Source organism: Rhinatrema bivittatum, chromosome 3, assembly GCF_901001135.1.
Source record: "Rhinatrema bivittatum chromosome 3, aRhiBiv1.1, whole genome shotgun sequence".
NCBI classification, from domain to species: domain Eukaryota; kingdom Metazoa; phylum Chordata; class Amphibia; order Gymnophiona; family Rhinatrematidae; genus Rhinatrema; species Rhinatrema bivittatum.
In genome coordinates this window covers 198021049-198047647 of record NC_042617.1, presented here as the reverse complement: position 1 = coordinate 198047647, position 26599 = coordinate 198021049, and the positions used below count along the sequence as shown (strand labels likewise).

General features: G+C 43.2%; 1 protein-coding gene across 6 annotated transcripts in view; it reads right to left on the bottom strand.

The window, feature by feature from the left end:
• Positions 1–26599, bottom strand: part of SLC22A3 (solute carrier family 22 member 3) — a 265603-nt gene that overhangs the window by 28463 nt on the left and 210541 nt on the right. For 4 of the 6 annotated variants that reach the window (XM_029594093.1, XM_029594091.1, XM_029594090.1 and 1 more), the window contains exons 8-10: positions 16344–16452; positions 9474–9586; positions 2732–2831 (exon numbers count right to left, since the gene is read on the bottom strand). In XM_029594093.1, the coding sequence (XP_029449953.1) occupies positions 2732–2831; positions 9474–9586; positions 16344–16452 (322 nt within the window). Of the gene's footprint in view, positions 1–1203; positions 1206–2731; positions 2832–9473; positions 9587–16343; positions 16453–26599 lie in introns of all 6 variants that reach the window. The other 2 variants (XM_029594094.1, XM_029594088.1) reach the window with 1 other exon arrangement.

Genomic DNA, 26599 nt, shown 5'->3' with positions numbered 1-26599 from the left:
AGCCCTTAACGCATGCAATAACGCCGTATTGCATTTTGATAAATGACCCCCTAAGGGACTTATTTACTAAGCCGTGGTATTTTTCTCCAGTGGACCCGGCCTTTGCCCCATCACATGATAAGGGTGACTGGATCCATCTGAAAAATGGCTGCCTCCAAGCTCAGAGCATAGGGGGTGCTCTGGGCCTTCACTACACCACCAGGACTAAAACTAAGTTTGGGGAGAGGAGGAGATGGTGGGGGCCAGACTTTTTACTTGATAAGGAGGAGTTGGTGGCAGAACCTGATGGGGATCTTATAATTTTTTACCTTTTTTTTTTTTTCTTACTATGGCTGCCTCCAGGAATGGTGGTGGGTAAAAATGGGATAGGTAGTCTATGGAGACCTCTGCCTTTTTCATAACTTTTGTGGGGACGGCTTACTAAGGGCCAAATGGCCTCTTTAAGTCTAGGCCCCAGGAGCATCAGAATGTGCATTAGCATCCTGATGCTCCTGGGGGAAATTAGCTACAATTCTTGAGTTGTAGATAACTTGAAATCAAACAATGTGGCTTGTGATTTTTTAGGTAAGCCACATTATTTGATTTTCATTGTTTAGGATAATAATAAGCCAATTAGCATGCATTTGCATGCTGATTGGCTCATAATACACACAGTGCTGGCAGCAAACTAATGCAAGGTGTTTGAAATACCACCCATTATCCCTGCATTAAGTAATTTTGCACGCAGTAAATATGCTATCGTGGCTTTGTGAATGAGCCCTAGTTTGCACCCTGTACCCCTCTATTCCCATGCCTAACCACAATGCTTTATAATAATCAAAATAACTACTAATGCTAGCATGATTGCTGCCCATGTATCTGGCCTGTCACCTACATAGCGTGCCAGACAGACCTGGTTACATGATTGCCTGCATTTCTGCTATGAATTCCAGTTATTATTGTATTTGCAGCATGCCAGACAGCCAGTTAATTCTAACATCACAGCATAACAGACAGATCCTGCTGTGTGGTTGCTTATGTTTTGGCTAGGACTTCAAACATTTCATATTACTCACTTCCCATTCATTCTGGCAACATCAACATTAGTTGTTGAATTGAATGCCCCCTTAAAGTCTACTACTGTTTTAGTTTCCATCACGTTCCAGGCGGAAATTCCATGCATTCAACACTCTTTCCATGAAAAATTATTTATACTTTATTAACTCCTTTAAATTATCTGACTGGGCTTTATTCTCAATAGACTCCATTAAGCTGGCTTTAGTGATTTCGAAAACCTGGGCAAAAATTACATTTGTTCATATCTCCCATTTAAAAACTTTTGGGCAAATCATGCAAATATGTTACATTTTTCTAGCTTCAATACTGTTCAAAATGATTCTGTTTGTTCATATTTAGCTTTCACTTACGAGATTTGTATTCATTATTCTGTTTTTTTTAATTTTGAAATCAGTATCTTGAGAATCCTGGATAACAATTTATGTAATTATTTCATTACGTTTTCATTTATTGTTCTAAATATAGAAATTTTGAGGGCTACCTGAACTTATGGCCCTAGTATAAATCTACTCTAAAAATCATTCTGTTGGTTTGGAGGTCTTCTGACGCACCGTCCTTTTGGGTTTGGAGAAACCATTTTCATGCTATGATGACAATATAGTGCTTGGCCTCTCGAGGCTCCCCACGATGATGATGCCTGTTTTTAAACATCTGGAACCCTTATATTCAACAACTTGCCCACCGGGCATGCAGTCTAGTGCTGAATGACTGGCTGGCAACTGCCACTACGCGCACAGACATTCTTGAGGACCATGGAAGGCGATGCCCTTATCTCATCTGTCTGACTTACACGACACAATTATTGGGGAGGGGGGGAGGGAATTGGGATGGGCTGGGAGGGATTTGTTGGAAGGGGAGAATGTTGTAATTGTTTACTGTTTGAGTTTCAATATTATGCGGAGGGATCAGATACCACCCTCCTCATTGTAAGTCTGTTCTGGAAAACTCAATAAAAATTGTTTAAACATACAAGTCTACTCTATTTATTTCCTCTTATTAGGCTTGCATGTTTGCATGCATATCTCTGTATAGCCATGTGTTTCCCCATTCTCTGTCTTTTATGTGCTGGTTGCTTAGCATTATGATATCAGTGCTTTCTATCTTGGGAAGGATATAGTGGAAAATGAGGCTTCAAATTTTTGGAATACAGAGATTTGTTTGTGGAGGTAATGATTATCATTGACATACTGTCTTGCTGATAAGGCAGATAATATACTGTGCTATTCATAGCTGGGAGATGGGAGAGTCAGTCTAAAAAGCCATGTAAATTGGATTAATGAAACCTTTCTGAAATATGCAGGGCCTCTGTCACATTTCTGAAACATAAGATATAATCTTTTATAGTTCCTATATTTGTTCTGTTTATACTCTAATTTATTTATAATATATAGTATATTGCGCTTGCTGTTTTACAGTTCTATTTTATAAATATTTGTAACGCTGCAATTGGCTATGTACTATTTCTGTTTGTTGTTTTATGCCTTGAGAGTCTCAGTGGGAAGACTGCTAGAAATACAATTTTTTTCATTTTTTGAAAAATGGGATGTGAATATTTTTGCCGAAATCACAGAATACTTTTTGCTGAAATAGTTCTGAGTTTGGGTGAATCAAGCCTGAAATGAAAACTTTTACAGTTTCTTAATTAAGAAATCTGATAATAGCACCAGCATCCTACCTTGAAAGTTTTTCAACATCTTCAACTGTTTCTGGCAGTGGAACACCCATGGTCTCTGGTAAAAGCAATACTAGGCCTCCACAAATTATGGCAAGGATACCTAGGGAAAGTCAGACTAAATTAACTACAAAAGAGATGGTAAAGTTTTCCCAAGCTTCAGTTGGTGTCTAGACTCTAGAGGATAATTTAGTGAAAGAGAAATACAAAATTTAAAAAGATTAGTTGATTTTCTTCTTTTTTTTCCATTTCATACCTTAACTGGAGTAACAAAATTATAAAAATGCATAATGATATATTATGTAAAATTTGATTAAGCAACATAAGGTATAGAATATAGGCTGTTGAATGTTAAATATTGGTATTTCTTACTATACATGATAATTATGTGGGAATTGTATGCATGGTATGTATGGGAATTGTATGCATGGTATTGAATGTCTTTGAATGATTTATACTTCCGATCATCCTGTATTGCATGGTAGACTGCTCGCCCTAGACAACTTCCCTCCTCCACACTACTGATTCACATCACACAGCCTTCGAGTATAACATACTTGTCAGTGTACCAAATATCTCATTATAACCTCCTTGCCCTATGTAACCTATCTGCGCTATGTAAGGTATACTCGATGCGCACTCCCTGCTAAGCCAGATATCACCACAGACTCCACCCAGTTTTATTCTCCATTAGTCCCCACCACCCAAGTCCCCTCACTATACTAGAACCATGTGCCTACTCCCTATCCCTAGACGGCACTGCCCGCTACTACGCAAACCCCCTACAACACCCCCCCCCCCACCCACCCTTACAACGCAAATCCCTCATACCGATTATGACCCCACCTTTCTCACAACTCCTAGGTTTAACCACATTAGCCATTACTCTCTTCAATGCCCAATCCATACAAAAAAAAGGAACTATACTAAATGATCTGCTTACAGACGACAACCCCGACCTTTGTGCCATTACCGAATCCTGGTTAAAAAATACCGACCAGGTTTTCCTAAACCAGCTCCCCACAAAGTCATATGACCTCCTCTCCATACCAAGGCCGAAAAAGAAAGGAGGTGGTCTACTCTTGGCAGCCAAGAAAAGACTCAACCTCAAACTCCAAACCACTCAACCGCCACCCAAAATTGAAATCGCACTATTTGCATCCAAATCCCTACAAATCTGCCTAGTATATGCCCCCCCAGGCCTAATTGATAAAGATCCCTCATCCATCACTGAATACTTCACCGTCAACATCAAAACAGATCTTCCTACCATTATACTAGGGGATTTCAATCTCCATGTGGATACCCGCCCCACCACCCCCGCCTGCGAGACTCTACTGGACACCCTCAAAGCCCTAGATTTCAATCAAATCATCACCGAACCCACACACAAAGCAGGCCACACACTCGATCTAATATTTGTGAATTCTAAAATAACCATCGCCACCCCACCCGTAGTCACCCCAGTACCATGGTCCGACCATTTCCTCATTAATGCAACCCTTGAAACCAAACCCCTCACACCTTCCACACAAAAACACCATAAAACCATCTCCTTCCGTAAACACTGTAGTACGGAAGAGCTCACCCTAGCTTTCAACAAAATAGCTAACAACATCGATCTCACCAATCCAGACACCGCACTACACTCCTGGAACAATCTCACTACGACCATAGCCAATGATCTATGCCCCATTATCCACAAAGAAATACCCTCTACACAACAGGAGAAAAGGAAACCTTGGTTCTCCGCCAAGTTAAAAACCTTGAAACAAGAACTAAGAGCCAAAGAACGTGCCTGGCGCAAACAACCGTCGGCTGCACTTAAAGCCACCTATAACAACACTTTACACGCATACCGTCATGCAATTACCCAAGCCAAGCATGATTTCCACGCAACAAAGATCCACGACTACCAATTTAATGCAAACGCCTTATTCACATATGTCTCAGAACTCACCAATCCCAATGCACCAACTCTCAACGATACTATCTCCAACAAAAAATGTGAAGAACTAGGCCTATACTTCAAGAATAAAATCGACAATATTCTACTCCGCTTCCCAGACAACACCACCCCCCTCCCCCCCATTCCCAATGACAAAAAGATCACCCTTAAAACATTTGACCTCACCACCAACATAGAAGTAGAAACTATACTAAAAAAGATGAAACCATCCACACACTCTTCAGACACCATTCCTTCAAAAACTCTTCTCTCCATCACCCCCGCCATCACCAAACATATTAAGGACTTTATCAACTGCTCTATTACTGCAGGCAGTGTCCCAGACCCACTCAAACTGGCCATAGTCAAGCCCCTCCTGAAGAAACCCACTCTCGACCCCACAGACCCTGCCAATTACCGTCCAATTTCCAATCTCCCATTCTTATCCAAAGTCCTAGAGAGGGTTATTAACAAACAACTAACGGAGTTTTTAGAAGACCACAATGTCCTCCACACTCAACAGTTCGGTTTCCGTAAAGACCGTAGCACCGAAACCTTACTACTAGCCATGACAGACACCATACTTAAAGGTATGGACCACGGAAACTCGTACCTACTCGCCCTACTAGACATCTCAGCTGCTTACGATACTGTCAACCATCAGATACTAATGACCCGCCTAACAGAAATAGGTATCGCCGACACAGCCCTTTCATGGCTCTCCTCCTACCTCACACACAGAGAGTATCTAGTAAAAATCGACAAGCACGAATCCTCACACATACCTATCACGCAAGGCGTACCCCAAGGATCATCCTTATCCTCCACCCTATTTAATATTTATCTCATACCCCTATGCCACCTCCTCTCCAAACTAGGCCTGAAATTCTTCCTGTATGCAGATGACGTGCAGATTCTCATCCCGTTTCAGGGATCCATAAAAGAACCTCTGCAACGCTGGGAATCTTGCCTCGCCACCATAAGCGCCTCACTATCCGAACTCCATCTTGCTCTAAACTCGTCAAAAACAGAATTACTCGTCATCTCTAAGCAGCCTGAACGTTTCAATCTCCCCATGCGACAGAACACTACTCAAAATACAACCACAGCCACCCCTCAGACCCAGTTTGTAAGAGATCTGGGAGTCTACATAGACCAACACCTAAGTTTCAAACCTCACATCAAAACTCTACTAAAGGGGGGTTTCTATAAACTTAACATCATAAAAAAACTCAAACCCCTCCTCCACACACACGATTTCCGCACAGTCGTACAGACCACAATGCTCACAAAACTAGACTATTGCAATTCCCTATTACTAGGACTCCCCGCCACCACCATCAAACCCCTCCAAATTCTACAAAACTCCATGGCTAGAATCATAACAGGCACACAAAAAAGGGAACACATCACCCCCATACTAAAAGACCTACATTGGTTACCCATCTCCTTCCGCTCACAATACAAAACCCTCACCATCCTTCACAATTCCCTACACAAACATAATCACACCTGGCTAGACGAAATGCCTCGGTACCGTTCCTCCGACCGACCCACAAGAACAACCCATGCAGGTACTCTGCACACCCCATCTCTAAAGACAGCACATTCCACGCACACCAGAGAGAGAGCCTTCTCCGTCGCTGGCCCCACCCTCTGGAACTCCCTCCCCACCCTCCTACGCCAAGAGACATCCCTGCAAATTTTCAAGAAAGGAGTCAAAACATGGCTATTCCGACAGGCCTATCCCGACACAAACCAAATTTAATTTCTCCCCAGCCCCCCCTGTTCGAACTTTTTCCACCCCTTCCTTTGTTACCCTCGCTTCCCCCCGCACCACCCATGGATACCCTAGAAGAAACAATATCCCCCCCTACTGCTTAATTTATCCCTTTTTGATCATGATCGGTTAATGTGTCCTTTTGTAAGAAATAGTATTTGGTTCTAAGGTTACATTGTTATGGTTTTACTTTTATTTTATTCTTTGTACATTGTTTTATTGTATCGCCCACCTGAGTTCTTTGTAAACCGGCATGATGTGCTGCACGAATGTCGGTAAATAAAAGTTAATAAATAAAATAAAATAAATAAATAATGGTAAATTTTAATACATATAAAGCAGACATTTTTAGAGACTTTACAAAATCAAAAAAGTTCTTTCTGCGGTCAATAATTAGCCGCTGTCGGGTTGAATAAGTTAGCTTGCTAAACATATCTCGCTAACTTGTCCTGGATATTCAGTGGCCTGGCTGCACCACTGAATGTACACAGATCACTAAGAGTTAGTTGGGTAAGTTTATCTGGTTATAAACCTGATCAACAGCAGGTCTAACTTAACTGGCTAACTTATAGGGTCAGTCATCAAAATGCGTTATGGTGTTAACACACGCGATAATGCGAGGATGTAGTTGGGGTCTCCCCGCGCAGGTTCGAGTCCTGCCAACTACGAATATTCATGCCCCTTGACGGCAAGGGCAGACTGAAATTAATAGTATGGATGATATCTGCTAGCATTTTTTTGGGTACTTGCCAGGTTCTTATGGCCTGGATTGGCCACTGTTGGAAACAGGATGCTGGGCTTGATGGACCCTTGGTCTGACCCAGTATGGCATTTTCTTATGTTCTTATGTTAACGCCATAACGCATGCGATAATAGCACTATTGCATGGCATGAATGCAAATTTTGGGAAGGGGCAGAATTTATGAAAATGAGGGGCAATATTGCACTGTGCGACAGCATAACGCATGCTATTGCATGGTTTTAACTACACCTTTTTTCCTGGCATTAAGCTGTGCGATATGCCTGAAACGGCCATAAAGCAATTTGTGATACATTTTTTTAATTGCATTTCAGCCGTTTCTGGGCTAGGTAGGGAGGAGGGAGAGGGAGGAGGGAGTAGAGGGGGGAGAGGAAAGAGGGAGGAGGGCCTCTGGGGAGGCCTTCACAGAATGCAACTATTTATATGCCTATAGAAGGGCCAGCTAATAGCTCGAGGTGAGATGTTGATGATGGTTTAGGGGCCAGTTTTTCACGCATAGCACCTTACATGCATAGCACATAGCACATTACACCTCTGTGAAGATTTGATGTCATTTGAAGTGAGGAAAGTCTCACAAAGATGAAATTTTGTACTATGTTATGTCACCCTAGCTTGATGGTACTCTGTTATAGAGTCCATCAAGCTAGGGCGAGAGAACATAGTAGAAATTTCATCTTTGTGAGACTTTCCTCATGCCAAATGACGTCAAATCTTCACAGAGGTGTAATGTGCTGTTCATACGTCACACTATGCGTGAAAAAAAGGGGCAGGGGGGCAATAGTGTGCATCCAGCCTCACTGCAGCGGTGCGTTTTTGCCTGCTGCGGTTGCGGCCATGCCGCACACTATCGCCCCCATATCGCCCCTGCAAAAGATGTAGTTATTTCTGGTGCTTCTGCCGGCGATAATGTGTTAAACATTATTGCCCGCAGCACAACTGGGCTCACAATTTTTTAAACCCCGCCCAAACCCCACCCTAACCCCTTCCCTTTCCCTCATTTAAATTTTATCATCGCAATGTGGTAGTTATCACATGCGTTAGGGCATTATCACGTGCAATAACGCCCTAACACACGCGATAATGGCCCATCGCATTTTGATAAATGACCCTGATAGTTAACCCAATAAATAACCTCTATGGAATGCCCTGTCCTGTCCACCACTTAGATGGATAACTATTAGTATTTAGCCAGATAAACGGTTATCTAGCTAAGTGGTGGCCACTGAGCATAGCCAAATATTAAAACAGTGCCACTTAACCAGATAAGTCCAAACTTATCTGGCTAAGTGATGCTGAATATTGGGTCCCAAGAGTTTAAAAGTTTGTTTCTTCTGCCACCACACACCACCTCCCACATATAAGTCAGTATGGCAATGACTTGTTTCATTTAGAACAGAAAAGCATCAAGTTATAATTAATAAAGCAGCTGTTTTCAAGGATATTTTAATATTTTTTTAAAAATTCACTAAACTTCATTTTAAGACCTAACCAGCCTATGCAACATGAAATGGAGCCAGGAATCAAACCCAAATTTCTTACTTTTCAGGGTAGATTGTCTGTGTTTTTGTTCTTAAATTATGTATGTGCTTGACCATTTTGTAAACCGCCTAGACGGATATATATTTATCCTTTGTGCGGTATATAAGAACTTTTAAATAAATAAATAAATAGATTATTAAACAGCGGGGCACTAGGCAGATTAGCTGCAATACTGAAGACCATTAATAATTGTAGGATTTCTTGCAGAATTTCTCTAGTATTCCTTTATTTTGTGGCTGGATTTTCTCCACCTTGCCTTCTTGGAGCAGATGTCCAATAGTTTCTGTATCATGTGTCACATTGCAGGGATAACAGTGAAGATAGTTCATAACTCGTCTTGCAATACAGACTGCACACTTACTGCTTAAGTATAGACACCCAAGTTGTTCTAGTGCTATCCATAAATTTTCTTCATTACCTCTTTTTTCCTATCATCTTGCATGTCATGACCAATTATGTTGCACAGCATCCCACTTCTTTTGTTTTTGAAGAACATTCTCCCTTTAAAGGACAAACTTTTCGTGGTCCCAAAAATATACTATATTTTCTTATCCAAAGTAACTGACTGCAATGTTCTTCAGTGGCAGATTAAGACACCTCCTTTCTCCTTCCCCCAAGTATTTCCTCAAACCAGCTCTTGAATCATGATGTGTTTTATGATGCTCACATATTTGTACAGTAGGTTAAAAGGAAATTAGGTGAAATTAGGTTTTCTTACCAAAGATGATAAGAGGTAGCTCCAACCATACGGCAGCTAATCGGAAAAGCAGGAATGGGGATATAATGCCCCCAAAGTCACACATACCTGAACACAATGAAACACCAAAGTTTCTGCAATACAAACAAAGATCTTATTTATTTTGTTGATCAGCAAGCAGCAAGATAAACGTATTGCTATACCGTAGATCAGAAATGAACACTTGGACTATGAAGAATGTTGCTTATCTTTTTTAAACATTATGTAACAGTTGCTTTTAAAGAGCCACTACTGCTTTGCTTACAGGTTAGCCTTTATGTTTTTAAAATGACTAGTCTACTCTGATTAGAATCTTATTTATAACATGCACATTCTCTCTTTTATCCTTATCCAAACCTACTTTTCCTTAAATTCACATCTTTGTTCCCGCTCTCTCTCTCTCACATACACTCATTCATTATTATTAATAATAATAATCTCGCTAACCACAAGATCACAGCAGAGCCATAGGCTAGAATCCTTTGAGACCACCTCTTCTCTCGAAGTTATGAATATCCTAAAGAAACTCAAACTGTCTTCTCATCCGCTAGACACCATTCCTTCAAACCTTCTCATCTCAATACCAAATACCATAGCGAAACACATCGCGGATATCATCAATTGTTCACTAACCCAAGGTCAAGCGCCCGACTCTCTCAAGCAAGCAATACTAAAACCCCTACTAAAAAAACCTAACTTGTCAACAGATGATCCATCCAACTTCCGTCCTATAGCCAACTTACCCTTCATCGCCAAGATCATTGAAAAAATAGTAAATAAACAACTCACAGACTACCTAGAACAGCGGTTCTCAACCTGTGGGTCGCGACCCCGGCGGGGGTTGAACGACCAAAACACAGGGGTCGCCTGTGTTTTGGTCGTTCGACCAAAACTGATCTGCGGACCGACCCCAACGGCCCGGTCCGCAGACCAGTACCGGGCCGTTGGGGTTTTTTGCCGGTCCGCAGCACCGCGGCTGCTGCGGGGAGGCGGGGCGAAGCTGGAGACCTGCCTCCTCCAACCCCAAAAGGGAGCGCGTCGCGGTGCTCCTCCTACTTACTTCCTGCCCCTCCTGCCCCGGAAGACAAATGTTGCCGGAGCCGCACGGGCAGGAAGGAGGAGGCGCGTCAGCCGCGTGCAGAAGAGGAGCTGCGCGGCCCGAGAAGACCAGAGCCGCTGCAGAGCCTATCCTGTGGTAACCCGTAAAGAAGAGGCCCAGAGGTGAGAGAGAGGTGTGTGCGAGTATGAGATGTGTTGAGAGATTGTGTGTGAGAGTGAATTGAGAGACTGTGTGTGTTTGCAGAGACAGCATGTGAGAGCCTCTGTGCGTGTGAAAGAGACAGCATGTAAGAGTGAGAGCCTGTGCTTGAGCAAGGCAGCATGTGGTGGTGTGAGAGAGCCTGTGTGTGTGACTCAGACAGCCTGTGCCAGTGAGAGACTGTGTGTATGAATGATTGCATGAGAGAGAGAGAGCATGTGACAGTGAGAGCCTGTGCTTGAGCAAGGCAGCATGTGGGGTGTGAGAGAGCCTGTGTGTGAGACTCAGACAGCCTGTGCCAGTGAGAGACTGTGTGTATGAATGATTGCATGACAGAAAGAGCATGTGACAGTGAGATCCTGTGTGTGTATGTGTGTTTGAGAGAGAAATGCATGTGAGAATGAGAACCTGACTGTGTGTTTGAGGGAAGAAGACAGGTGGAGAGAAAAGAAACAGAAAAAAAGGCAATATAAAAGGAAATGGCAAAAAAATAAAGGGAAGCAGATGTAAAAAAAAATAAATTACTTTTTACTGATTGGTACATGTAATCTTTGGGAATGTGCAAGAGTAGCACTTTCTTTATGGCGGATCTCACAATGTACGAGATCAACATGGAGGAAGTGGAAACCCAGGGGGCCTGCACAGAGGAGGCAGCAGAATGGGCTTCAGTGCCAATAGCAGCAATCAGCGCCTCCCCAATAGCCATGTGGCAGCAGTGGCAGTAATTAGATTAATTGTTTGACTCAGCTGGATGTGACAAAGTATGAAGTGGGATGTGAAATCAGCTTGATCTGGTGGAGAATTAGGATTGCTGTTACACATGAACTGTATTTGGCAAACATTAAATTAAAGGGAGCCAGGATAATCAATTGAAGCCTGCAGCTGAGGACTGATTCATTATGACTCATGTAGAAATTAGTGCATTTTCCAGATTAGTCTGCATAACACAATTCTCAACATTCAGCATTATTTCTGCTGCTTAGAGTTTTATCTGAGAGGCTCTGAGGTTGTGAGGGAGCCAGTAAGAGTGAGAGCATGAGTGTGTATGAGAAAATCCAGGGGAGTAAGAGTGTGTGTGAGTGGGGGGGGGGCGGGGGAGAGAGAGTGTCTTACACCCTGAGAGTGTATCAGTGTCTGTGAGAGCGAGAGGTTATGGTGGGTATAAGAGCATGAATGTGTATGTATGTGACAGTGTATGTGTGAGAGAGAATGGACATGTGAGAGTATGTGTGAGAGAGAGAGGATAACCTCCTAATCTTCGACAATATCAGGGTGACTGGAAATCAAGAGCTCCCATGTATGGACAGCAGGGGCTTTTTAAAATCCTTATTCGTTTTAATTATTGTGTGTTATTTGATATATGTGCTGTTTTGAAATATTTTATTGGTGTTTGGGAAATTATAAAAATGTATATGATTTTAATTAACAGAAATTCTATTTATCAGTAATTTTAAAATATTCTTTTATTAGTATGGTTTTACTATTATAACTGATGCTTTATGTTTCTTAATTTTATTGTTTTATGAGGAATGGTGGTTCTGTTTATAAATGTCATAATAAATAAGTATGCACTAAAATCCAACCCCATCCATAACCCCGCCCCCATATGACCAAAGCCCCGCCCTCGCCCCGCCCTCACAGGGCAAGGGCAGGGCGAGGGGTCACCGCAACATGAGGAACTGTATTACGGGGTCACGGCATTAGAAAGGTTGAGAACCACTGACCTAGAAGATCACACGATTCTGGCTCCATCACAATACGGATTTCGTAAATTCCGAAACACAGAATCCCTTCTGATTTCTCTCATGGACTCTGTTCTCTTGAGCTCAGAAAAAAGACAACCACACCTACTTATCCTCCTCGACCTCTCGGCAGCCTTTGATACGGTCAACCACTCAATCCTCCTCCAACATCTAGCTGACATTGGGATCTCAGGCATTGCCCTCGACTGGTTCCGCTCATTTCTCAGCAACAGATCATTCAAGGTAAAAATCAACAACAAAGAATTACAATCAATCAGATCAAACCTGGGAGTCCCTCAAGGCTCGTCCCTCTCCCCTACCCTTTTTAACATCTATCTGCTACCTCTCTGCCTCCTCCTTTCCAACTTGAAAATCAAACACTTCATTTACGCGGACGATGTCCAAATTCTCATCCCGATTAAGAAATCCCTACAAAATTCTTTAATCTTCTGGGAGAATTGCTTTCATGAAATCAGCACTCTCCTCACTAAACTCAATTTAGTAATCAACAAAGACAAGACTGAATACCTCATCATCTCCCAGGAGGACAACACCATGTCTAGAGAAACAACCTCACCCATAACTGGTCAACCACAAATAGTCCTCAACCACCCCTCCAACATCACATCAACCATACTGAACAACCTCAAAAACTCAGCCTTCGTAAGAGACCTAGGAGTGCTCCTCGACAATCAGTTCAACCTGAAAAGATTCGTAAACAACACAACAAAAGATTGCTTCTTTAAACTACAAGTTCTGAAAAAGCTAAAACCGCTCCTGCACTCTCATGATTTCCGCCTGGTTCTACAATCTATCATCCTTACCAAAATTGATTATTGCAACGCTCTGCTGCTCGGTCTACCAGCTACCACCATTAAACCTCTACAGACGCTACAGAACTCTGCGGCCAGGATCTTGACCAACTCTAACAAGATAGACCACATCACACCTATCCTCTACAACCTCCACTGGCTTCCGATCAAATACAGAATCCTATACAAAATCCTGACCATCATGCATAAATCCCTCTACAACTCAGCCCCAATGGATCTCACATTTCAGCTACGCACCAACAAATCCACGAGACCGATCAGAAAAGCTTACCAAGGCACACTTTTCGTTCCCCAAACCAAAATCTCTTTAAGTAATAGGGCACTATCCATTGCAGGTCCTTCCCATTGGAACACACTACCAACTGATATCAGACAAGACCCCTGCTAGATTTCTTTTAAGGAAAAACTGAAAACATGGCTATTCAGCCTTGCGTTTCCCTGATGGCCACACTAAGTACTACCTGCGACAACTTTGATTGGCTCTAAATGCGATTAGCTCCCCCTTATATCCTCCCCTAGCCTACACCTTCTTTTCTTCTCGCCCCTCCACCGTTTCTTCCATTCCCCTTGTCCGCCCTCTTTCTCCTTCACAGTATTCCTTCGTAATAGAGACGATTCTCCACTTCATTTTGTTTTTAACATTGATGACTCTTTTACTCACTTTTTGTATTAGAATTGGTTAACAAAGGTTTACAAATGTTTAAATATTCCTCGTTATTTTATGTAATGCTCACAAGCACCCTTAACTTGTTCTAAGTTCTTTGTTCCATGTAATGCTCTTAGGCAATTTGAATTGTTTCGCTGTAAACCGGTTTGATTTGCATCCAATGCTCCCCGCATGCTGAACATGCTGAACCCCGCGGCATACCAGCAGAGAAGGAGCGAGCACGAGGCCGAAAAAATTGGTGAAAATTACCCCTCTGGAGCCCCGGGAAACCTGTGCGCACAGTAGAAAAAGAATTCTATTTTTTTTTTAAACGCTGACATGCAGCCACCCAGGGGAAAAAACGCACCTGGGACCTCAATCACGGCACAGGTAGCCCCGCCCCCGAGGAATTATGCCATCTGAGGGTGCAAGGGGGAGGGACCAGCCCACTGGTAAATCCCCCTACTCACCAGTAGAAGAAGCAGCTCCGAGAAAATGGCTAATGGGGTATCTAACCCCAGCCGTGCCTCAACCAAGGCCGCAGCCTCAGGAAGACTGAGTCTGCTCACCTCGAGAAGAAAACTAACTACTTTTATTTTTTAAAACAGCTTTATTTAGCCACTGGTAGAAACATACACCCTTAGGTCTTATAATTTCTAGTTTGCTTTGTTTTCTTTTTAAAGGATCAGGACTGCAGGTTCTGTCACCCTCATCTGCTGAAGTCAGAGAAATACTGAAGGATGGCAGGTGGCACACCAGTGTAAGAGGGTGGTGCCTTTCAGCTTTTTTCTCTGACTCCATCTGCTGGAAGGGAGACACAACCCAGTGGTCTGGACTGATCCTGATACGTACAGGGAACATGCATATTCATTGTGAATATCCTGAAAATCAGACCTGTCTGTGGCACTCTAAAACAAGGGTGGGCAACTCCAGCACCAGAGCTGCCTAGCCCCCCATGTTTTAGAGTTCCCTAATCAACACTAATCTGAAATCTTGCTTTGTGTTCAGTCAATATGGGGTAGATTTTCAAAATAGCGCGCAGGTATACATGTGCGCGTGCTACCCGGCGCGCACACATGTACGCCTGATTTTATAACTTACGCACACAGGCACCTTGCGCGAGACGAGCCACGCTGCCTTTTCCCGTTCCCTACCCCCCACCCCACTTTCACTTCCCTTCCCCTATCTCCCCCGCCCTTTCCCCCCTACCCTACTCGTCTGTTTTTTTGTTTCCAAACTTACTTCAGCCCTGTGCCGGGAGCCTCTGACCCCCCTCCGCCCACGCCCCGACCCTGGACAAGCGTCCCGGGGCTTTATGCGCTTCACCGAGTCTTTTGAAAATAGGCCCGGCGCGCAAAACCCTTTGAAAATCCGGCCCTATGTGTTTAGATTGAGTTCACCCTTTCACCCTCACTGTGGGGCTGATGCAATATCATGCAAGTTAAAATGGGTGCTCGTATTGAGCGCCTGTTTTCCTAACACATTCACATCCACCTCTCCTAGTTGCTCGATGCTATATTATAATGAGCTGCCATGCTAAAAAGGACATGCTAGGGAGAAATTGTGCGTCATTAGCACTCAAATTCATTGGGCGCCTAGGAGATGGTGTGGGAGGGGAGAGTGTACAAGGTGTCTGTATATTTTGTGTGGCTATGGAGTTTGGGCTAACTATGAACTTTTCTATCTACTTTTTGTGCAAGCAGATTTTCTATAAAAAAAACCATGAGTAGAACTGAAAATGCAATTTGCCCACATTTTATCCAATCCCACCCAGGAATGCCATCCCTAAAGAATGCAACTAGAAGTACGAGTGTTTTGGAAGACTGTATGTACTTTTAGCTTTGTTCAGACAGGATGATTTTCCAATTTACATAGAGAAATCTCTATATACCTCTGTAAACAGCTTTGAAAATTGTTTTCTAAGGAAGCAATTTTGTAACTACCTGCATTAGAAAATTGGAAACCCTAGGCTTCCCTCTTGCTGTGTGTGCACAGACTTGACTCGTGGTATGACAACATCATCTCAGGGCTGGTGTTAAATTTACCATGTTAAATAGGGTGGTTTAGGCAACAGGCAACTTTCTGCATCAGGGGGGTAATAGCTAATAGCCTCATCTTCATGGAGTTTACATGTGATGAGCGCTATTAGCAATGTGTTTATTTGGGTTCACATTTTGGACATGTTAATCCCCTTATCGCATTGGGAGTTAGTCTAGTGCATCCAAAATTCATGTCCAACCATGTGTTAACCTGTGTGCTGGGCTTGGAGCACGTTACTGCATCAGCCTGTGTGCATTATGAACCATTGATCTCAATAAATGCTGCCTGAAAAATCTCAGTTAAAAAGTAAGATAATGAGACTATTCCAGTTACCTTAATGTTGTTGGATACAATTCAGTGTTTACAAAATAAACAATTTCGAAGGCCATGGTGATCCCAAGTCTTCCCAGTGAGGCTATTACCATATTTATCCACAATATATCTGCAATAAAGAAAATGCACAATCCAATCTAAATTAGCATGTGATATACCACCAACTTAAGGTCTGCTGCTATCAGAAGTCATGTAACTGAGCACTCATGTTCTTGAACAGTTTAGAAGTAATTTTGTAACATTTTACACTAGTTAGCCAGCAAATGTGCACATACAGTAAGATATACTAATTTCCAAAGTAGACTTACACACAAAATTCTGTTTTGAAAATTATCCCTTCAAAAATATACGCACACAATTACCTCTAGGTTTGGTGCATGCCATTCTGCTAAGAGAATTTGGGGTACATTTTAAGACCTGCGCGCATGCGCACATGGATGCCTGATTTTATAACATGTGTGCACAGGTGCGTGATGTTATAAAATCGCGGGTCGGCGCACACAAGGGGGTGCACATTAGTGCAACTAGTGTGCACCAAGGCCCGCGGCCTTCCCCCGTTCCTTCCTAGGCCACTCCAATTTAGGATTGGCCTGGGAGGGAACTTCCCTACCCCCTAATCTATCCTTCCTATCCCTTCCCCTAACCTTCCCGTCCCCTAGAACTATCCTAATCCCCCCAAAATGTTATCTTACCTTTTGCGCCTGCTCAAAGCAGGTTGCGCGCGCCGGCAGCCTGCTGGCACGTGATCCCCCGGCACAACAATGAATGGCTGCTGTGCCAGGGCCCTTGAGCTCCGCCCCTCCCCTTTCCTGCCCCTTTCCCAAAGCTCTGGGACTTACATGCATCCCAAGGATTTAGGCGCATGGCTGGGCCTTTTTAAAACAGGCCCAGCGCGTGTAAGGCCATTTATGCACGTAGGCTTTTGAAAATCCAGCCCTTTATGTGTATCATTTAAATATAAACAAGTATGTGGTGGAAATCCCAACCCTGCCCAGACTCCACTCCTAGATCACTTTTCCCTGTGTGGTATAAAAGTACATGCATACGGTGTATGAGTGCATAATTTTTTAAAGGGCCATTTCTGGCCATTAAAAGTGTATTTGCTCCTCATTTCATTTGTCATCAGAGTAGTAAAGTATATACATGATGGTCACAGACATCAATTTGTCTTTATGCAAAAAGCTTTAGAATTTAAGCATCATAAGGCTACTACTGCTGCTGCCGCTAAATATGTCTATAGTGCTACGAGATCTATGCAGCGCTGAATAAATACCCATAAGAGAAAGTCACTTCACAATGGAGCTTACAGTGTGCTCAACACATAGGATAAACAAGAGGCTTTAGATTTCCCTGAATTGAGGAAAGGGGCCATTTTAACTGAGCAATGGTCTCCACTCTCTATATTCTATATAGAAAAAAACCAGGCAGTGGGATGGGAAGTTGTGGAGCAGGTTGAGGGAATTCCAGGAGGCCAGATTTACCTTTTCAAAGACTGCTTTCCCAACTGAGGTGAGTCACATATTAAAAGAAAAAAAAAAATCAGCAAAATATAATTTAGCAGCACAATTAAAATTGCAATTTGTTTTCCTCTCCTCATAAACCTGTTAGCTAAGTCCAAGTCAAATCTTCAGGGACCACAGAAAGTTCTACAAAGATTATTGGTCTCAGTTTGCTTAAATCTGTTTACTTCCTAGGATTGCTTTAGGGGGAGGAAAATTTTCACAATTAATTACATGGCTAAAAAGCTTTTTACCCATGTTAATTGGGCTGTCTGAAAATGGCAGTCTAAGTCCATGCAATTTTCCACAATGCGCAAACTTAGCCGCTTACATGAAAACATTAAAAAAAAATCAGATATAATTACATATATTACTTCCACCCTGAATGATAAGCTAAATTCAATTTCAGAACAAATTGAAGACATTAAATCTGCCTTATCTGAAATCTGTCCGTGTTTGGACAACGTTGAGTGGCGGCTTTCTGTAATGGAGGATGAGTCGATAGCATAAGTGGAGAAGATTATCGCGATGGCGAAAGCAGAGTTGCTTACCTGTAATAGGTGTTCTCTGAGGACAGCAGCATGTTAGTCCTTACACAGGGGTGACATCATTGGATGGAGCCCGGTCTGGAACTTTGATTTCAAAGATTCTAAAACTTTCAAACATGCCCTAGTCAGCATGTGCAGATATAGTTCTCACCCTTCCTAAGAACATAAGAAAATACCATACCGGGTCAGACCAAGGGTCCATCAAGCCCAGCATCCTGTTTCCAACAGTGGCCAATCCAGGCCATAAGAACCTGGCAAGTACCCAAAAACTAAGTCTATTCCATGTTACCGTTGCTAATGGCAGTTGCTATTCTCTAAGTGAACTTAATAGCAGGTAATGGACTTCTCCTCCAAGAACTTATCCAATCCTTTTTTGAACACAGATATACTAACTGCACTAACCACAGCCTTTGGCAACAAATTCCAGAGTTTAATTGTGCGTTGAGTAAAAAAGAACTTTCTCTGATTAGATTTAAATGTGCCCCATGCTAACTTCATGGAGTGCCCCCTAGTCTTCTATTATCTGAAAGAGTAAATAACCGATTTACATCTACCCGTTCTAGACCTCTCATGATTTTAAACATTTCTATCATATCCCCCCTGAGCCTTCTCTTCTCCAAGCTAAAAAGTCCTAACCTCTTTAGTCTTTCCTCACTTTAGTCTTTCCTCACTAAAGAGTATGGAGGGTAGAGAATGAAAGTACAAGGTAATGCAGATGAGAATGAATTTAATCAATCCTACTTTTAAGAAGTAATATTTCAAAGCGATAGTAACTCAATAATATACCTGGACTTGACCAACATTACTCAAATAATGATTTTATTTATGAAATTGTAACCGAACTTTATTGGCACCTGTTAGAATGTAAGATATCCTACATTTACTTACCTTAGTCTATGTGCCTATTTGTAAACCATTGCGATGGTATATAACTTAGCGACGGTATAGAAAAGTTTTTAAATAAATAAATAAATAAATAGGGGAGCTGTTCCATTCCCCTTATCATTTTGGTAGCCCTTCTCTGTACCTTCTCCATCGCAATTATATCTTTTTTGAGATGCGGCGACCAGAATTGTACACAGTATTCAAGGTGGGGTCTCAGCATAGAGCGATACAGAGGCATTATGATATTTTCCGTTTTATTCACCATTCCCTTTCTAATAATTCCCAACATTCTGTTTGCTTTTTTGACTGCCGTAGCACATTGAACCGACGATTTCAATTTGTTATCCACTATGACGCCTAGATCTCTTTCTTGGGTTGTAGCACCTAATATGGAACCCAACATTGTGTAATTATAGCATGGGTTATTTTTCCCTATATGCATCACCTTGCACTTATCCACATTAAATTTCATCTGCCATTTGGATGCCCAATTTTCCGGTCTCACAAGGTCTTCCTGCAATTTATCACAATCTGCTTGTGATTTAACTACTCTGAACAATTTTGTGTCATCTGCAAATTTGATTATCTCAATCGTCGTATTTCTTTCCAGATCATTTATAAATATATTGAAAAGTAAGGGTTCCAATACAGATCCCTGAAGCACTCCACTGTCCACTCCCTTCCACTGAGAAAATTGTCCATTTAATCCTACTCTCTGTTTCCTGTCTTTTAGCCAGTTTGCAATCCACGAAAGGACATCGCCACCTATCCCATGACTTTTTACTTTTCCTAGAAGCCTTTCATGAGGAACTTTGTCAAACGCCTTCTGAAAATCCAAGTATACTATATCTACTGGTTCACCTTTATCCACATGTTTATTAACTCCTTCAAAAAACTGAAGCAGATTTGTGAGGCAAGACTTGCCCTGGGTAAAGCCATGACATGACAGTATATATACCCCTGAGGTGACATCATTTCGCCAGTATTCTCTGCAAAAGCCAACTATAGATAAACTAACAAAACTCAATTATGAACAGATAACTATTTCAGCACTCAGCAACAGAAAAACACTGAGCTCAGACAAAGCAAAATTGCTTACCTTGTAATAGGTGTTATCCCAGGACAGCAGGATGTAGTCCTCACATATGGGTGACGTCACTGACGGAGCCCTATCACGGAAAACTTTCTGTCAAAGTTTCTAGAAACTTTTGACTGAGCCCACTGAGCAAGCCCAGCATGCCATGATATTCTCAGCCACAGGGGTCTCCCTTCAGTCTCGTATGTAGCAATAAGCTTTAGCAAAAAATAAAATAATAAAACGTATCGGACCCAACTCCGCAGGGTGGCGGGTGGGTTTCGTGAGGAGTACATCCTGCTGTCCTGGGATAACACCTATTACAAGGTAAGCAAATTTGCTTTATCCCAGGACAGGCAGGATGCTAGTCCTCACATATGGGTGATTAGCAAGATGTAGGCTGAGTCATTTTGTAGAGAAGCAACATTGAAGTATTGTTGGTAGAAATGAGGCAGCCAAAAATCACAGCAAGTTGGATGTAGAAGGAGTTGGGATTATACTGGAAACAAATTCTTTAAGACAGATTGTCCGTAGGCTGAATCTTGTCGTCCTTCTTTGTAATGAGCTGCAAAGGTGTGAAGAGAACTCCATGTTGCTGCTTTGCATATGTCAAGGATTGGCACTGAACGATAGTGTGCTACTGAGTTTCACATTGCCCTTACTGAATGCGCTTTTACTCGCCCTTGGAGAGGAAGTCCTACTTTTTCATAACAGAATTCTATGCAATCTGCTAGCCAGTTGGAGAGAGTGTGTTTGCTCACAGGATTACCCGGTTTGTTTGGATCAAAAGATACAAAGAGTTGAGTTGATTTCCTGTGGACTGCAGTGCAGTCTAAGTAATATGCTAGCTCACGTTTACAGTCCAAGTTATGTAAGGCCCTTTCACCTTGGAGAGAGTGAGGTCTTGGGAAGAATGTGGGCAAAACTATGGATTAGTTCAAGTGGAATTCCGTAACTACTTTGGGGAGGAATTTTGGATGTGTCCGGAGAACCACTCTGTCATGTAGGAATTTTGTATAGGGTGAGTACGTGACAAGTGCTTATAATTCACTAACCCTTCTAGCCGATGTAATGGCTATGAGGAAGATAGTCTTCCATGTGAGAAATTTAAGATCACAGGTTCAAAGGGAGAACTCATGAGCCGTAAGACCAGATTCAGGTCCCATTCTGTGACAGGTGGCCGAATTGGTGGTTTAAGGTGAGTTAAACCTCTCATAAACCTACTGACAAGAGGTTGTATGGATATTGGTGCATCTCCCATTTTGTTATGGTAAGCTGAGATTGCACTTAAGTGTACTCTTACAGATGAGGTCTGAAGACCAGAGTCTGAAAGATGGCATAAGTAGTCTAGCAGAGAAGGTGTGAGGTAGGAGAAAGGGTCAATGTCCTTTTGTGTGCACCACAAAGTAAATCTTTTCCATTTCAAAGACTAGTTCTTTCTTGTGGAAGGTTTACATGAAGCTATAAGCACTTGAGAGACATTAGTTGAAAGATTGAGTGGTTGTAAGATCAAGCTTTCAACATCCATGCTATCAGAGATAGGGATTGAAGGTTGGGATGGCGCAACCTGCCCTGATCCTGAGTTATGAGATTGGGAGCTACACCTAGGTGAACTGGTTCTCTGATCGAGAGGTCTAGGAGTATGGGAAACCATACTTGTCAAGGCCAATATGGGGCTATGAGTATCATGGACCCCTTATCCTGTTGTAGCTTCACTAGAGTTTTGGTTATTAGCGGTATCGGAGGATACAAGTATAGAAGGCCTGAGTTCCAAGGGCAAGCAAAGGTGTCCTTGGCTGGCTGATGTTTCTGCCTATGCAGAGCGCAGAACCTGTCCACTTTGTGATTCAGGTATGTTGCAAAGAGGTCTAATGCTGGTTTTCCCCAAAGCTGGAATATCCTGGTCGCTACTAAGGGATCCAGGGACCACTCGTGAGGTTGGAACTGACGACTGAGGCGATCTGCAACTACGTTGTGGATGCCTGCTAGATAAGTGGCCTGGAAAAATATGGAATGTGTCAGGGCCCAGTCCCAAATTTGTGCGGCTTCTTGACAAAGGAGATACGAGCCCGTACCTCCCTGTTTGTTCAGGTACCACATGGCTACTGTATTGTCCGTTTGAATCAGAACATTCTTGTGTGAAAGGCAGTCCTTGAAAGCATGCAGAGCATTACGTATAGCTCGAAGTTCCAGGAAATTGATTTGAAATGTTGCTTCGAGTTTTGTCCAAATACCCTGGGTTTGGAGATTGTCTATGTGAGCTCCCCAACCTAAGGTGGATGCATCTGTAGTTAAAGTTATCTGTGGGACTGGATGTTGGAAGGGTAGGCCCTTGCGCAAGTTGTCTCTGTTGATCCACCATAGGAGAGAAGAACGTAGTTGGTGGGTTACTTGAATTGGAGAAGACAGTGGTTGAATGGCTTGGATCCATTGTGACCTTACTGTCCAATAGGTTATTCTCATGGCTAATCTTGCCATAGGAGTGACATGAACTGTGGAGGCCATGTGGCCCAGTAAAGTTAGAAACTGATTAGCTGTTGCTTGTTTCTGTGAGTGTAGCGAGTTTGCCAATAGGGAGAGTGTGTCTGCCCGATCCTCGGGTAGAAAAGCTCTTGAAAGGATGGTATTCAATTCTGCTCCGATGAATTGAAGTAGGTGAGATGGAATGAGATGGGACTTTTGGTAATTGATGAGAAACCCCATCGAGTAAAGTAGAGTAATTGTTCGGCTGAGAGAAGCCAAACCTCCTTGTTGAGATTGACTTCTGATGAGCCAGTCATCTAGATAGGGGAAAACGTGGACACTTTCCTTGTGTAAGTGTGCTGCTACTACTGCCAGGCATTTCGTGAATACTCTGGGAGCTGAGGCAAGTCCGAATGGTAGTACTTTGTACTGGAAATGTTGATGACCCACCAGGAAACGCAGATACTTCCGATGAGGAGGGAATATTGGAATGTGAGCATAAGCATCTTGTAGATCCAGAGAACAAAGCCAATCCCCTGTTAGAAGAAGGGGAAGCATGGTGCCTAGAGAAACCATCCTGAATTTTTCTTTCTTTAGAAATTTGTTGAGATTTCTGAGGTCTAGGATGGGACATAGGCTTCCAGTTTTCTTTGGAATGAGGAAATAATGGGAATAGAATCCTCTGCCCTGCTGAGTCCGGGGCACCGGTTCTACAGCTCTGGCTCTCAGAAGGGTGGATAATTCTGCTCGTAGATGAATTGTGACTTTCGTTTAATGAAAGAGTTTTTGGAGGAGACTCTCTTGGAGTTGAGAGGAAATTGGGTTGGTAACCTCGTGATATTATTAAGAGTACCCATTGGTCTTTTGTTATCTGCAACCAATGGTTGTAGAAGGAAGAAACTCGGCCTCCTACTGGCAGGTTCGGTTTGGGATTGTGGAGATGGCTTTGCTCTCTGGTGGTGGCCTCAAAAACCTGCAGCCGTTCCCGTCTGCGGTGGCGGTTGAGGCCTAGTGGCTCTAGGCTGTCTGGGCTGAGATCTTTGTTGTGGACGAGAAGATATACCCCTGGATGCCGGTGGATAATATCGTTTCTGCCTGTAGAAAGGTTTTCTGGTTTCTTTCCTTGGTGGACGGCGAGACATTGATGAGGAAGAGTCTTGCGGAACTGACGACAGTTGGCGCAATGTCTTTATGTGTTCTTTTAGTTGAGCCACTGCGTCCTGGACTTTCGACCCAAAAAGTTTGTCACCTACGCAGGGCAAATCCACCAGCTTCTCTTGTACCTCAGGCCTGAGGTCAGAGGCTTTTAGCCAGGCCCAGCGACGTGCACTGATTCCTAAGGCTGCCACCCTTGAAGATGTTTCGAAGTTATCGTAGGCAGCCTGGACTTCATGCTTTCCAGCTTCAAGTCCTTTCTGCATAATGGCCTGAGCTGCATCCTGGTACTATTGAGGTAGGGAGTTAGAAAGTTCCTGCATCTGCTTCCATAGATTCCTTTGGTATTGCGTCATATAAAGTTGATAGGATGCTATCCTGGAGTTGAGCATAGCTCCTTGGAATACCTTTCTTCCTAAAGAGTCTAGGAATCTATGATCCTTCCAAGGTGGAGGAATGAGGTTGTATTTTTTTGGACTTCTTTTGAGCCGACTCAACTACTACTGATTGATGCAGTAACTGTGACTTTTGATAACCAGGCACATGTTGAAAAAGATATGTAGAGTCCACTCTTTTATTAATAGGTGGAACGGAGCATGGATGTTCCCAAAGCCTATGTTGTAACTCCAAAAGTATTTCATGGACAGGAATGGCCAGGACTTCTTTTTGGAGGGTCAACAAATTGTAAGACTTCTAAAGTCTGTTGTCGTGTATCCTCCTCAGACACTAAGTTGAAGGGATTGTGTCTGCCATGTCTTTTATGAAATTGGTGAAGGGCAAGTCTTCTGGTGGAGACTTCTTTCTGTCTTCAGGAGGAGATGGGTCAGACATGAAGCTTTCCGATGAAGAATCAGTATTTTTCTCCTCCCATGAGTCGTATGGCACTTGTCTGGAAGGAGAAGTAGGAGTAGACCTCGGTGGAAGTGATGGAATCAGTGGTCTAAAGAGCCCTGAAGGCCCTGGTTGAGGATCATCAACAGGTCTCTGTCCAGGAACATCCCCTAGTCCTGCAGGTTTAGCAGGGGTAGGCTGCGGTGGGATGGCATCGACGAGGGTGTCAAATCTATTCATCAGCATTTGGAATAGTGCAAATTCCGGTTGTCCTGGAGCCCCAGGCAATGGCATCGGTGCTGGTCCTATGTTCGGAGATGGCACCGGCATCAGCACGGGCACCGGCATCGGTGCAGGCACCGGCATCGGCATCGATGGTCGATGCTCCTGGAGCGCTTCTAGCAGTGCTTGGCGGATAAATCCGCTCAATTCCTCCGTAATAGCTGGTGCAGGCAGAGCAGCTATACGTGGTGGTGGTGGGGGCGTTATCGGTCCTACCACAGGGTCCTGTGGAGGTTCGATGTCTGGCACCTTGAGAAAAGGTGAACGCCTCGGTGTTGAAGGCCTCTGTGTATCCTGAAGGCGAGGCCACTTGGCTGTCGACTTCTCCGGGGATAGTAGAGATTCCAGAATCGAAGGATGTCGATGTCGATGTTTTGACCGATGCTCCGATGCTGATTTAGTCAATGCCGTGGATGGGGTCGGTGATAAACGGTCCCCTGAACCTTCCAGATGATGTTTTTTAAGGATTATCCTTTTTGAAGCTCCGGCTGGAGATGATTGAGTGGATGTTGATGGGGAAGGTAAGAGTTGAAGATGGAACAAATGTTCCATCTTTTCTTGTTGTGCTTTCTGACCTTTAGCAGTCATTTCTGCACATTTCGGGCAGGATGAGACATCATGAGATTGACCCAAACAAAGTACACACTCGAGGTGTGGATCCGTAATCGACATGGTCCGATTACATTTGGGACATTTTTTAAATCCCATGGCCATGATAACCTCGACAGCCGTCGATGGATATCTGATGAAAAAAATTCTTAAACTCAAATGAGTCGGAAAGGAATTTATCTACTCACCAGCCGGTGGTAACGAGGGAAACCCCGATTGTGGGAGAGAAAAAAATTAATTTTGATCTGATTTTTAGTCAGAATTGTGTGAAAGATTTCACACAGGCTTCTGCTCCGCGATGCCAAAAGCAGCGCAGAAAAACGAAGACTGAAGGGAGACCCCTGTGGCTGAGAATATCATGGCATGCTCAGTGGGCTCAGTGTGCCAGTCAAAAGTTTCTAGAAACTTTGACAGAAAGTTTTCCGTGATAGGGCTCCATCAGTGACGTCACCTATATGTGAGGACTAGCATCCTGCTTGTCCTGGGATAAAGAGCGTAATTAGGGATTGGATCTACACTTACCAGTGATCCCTGGAATACGTAGCCATGCAGGAGGACCAAAGTGCAATTATTTGGTAGCCAAGGGTGGGAAGCTGGATTCATCTGTCTTTACTAAAGAAAATGAAATGATCAGGTAAGTAGTAATTTCTCCTTTCTTAGCGTTCAGACAGATGAATCCAGAACCAGTGGGATGTACCAAAGCTACTCCCGAACAGGAAGGGAGGCTGCCCACAGTCAAATCAAAACCGCACGTGCAAAGGCAGTGTCCTCCTGGGCCTGCACATCCTGGCGCTAATGCCTGGAAAAGGGGGACCACGCTGCAGCTCGGCAGATGTCAAAGGGAGACAACAATCTAACTTGCGCCCTTGACACTGCCTGAGCCCTAGTGGAATGAACACTAACCTGATT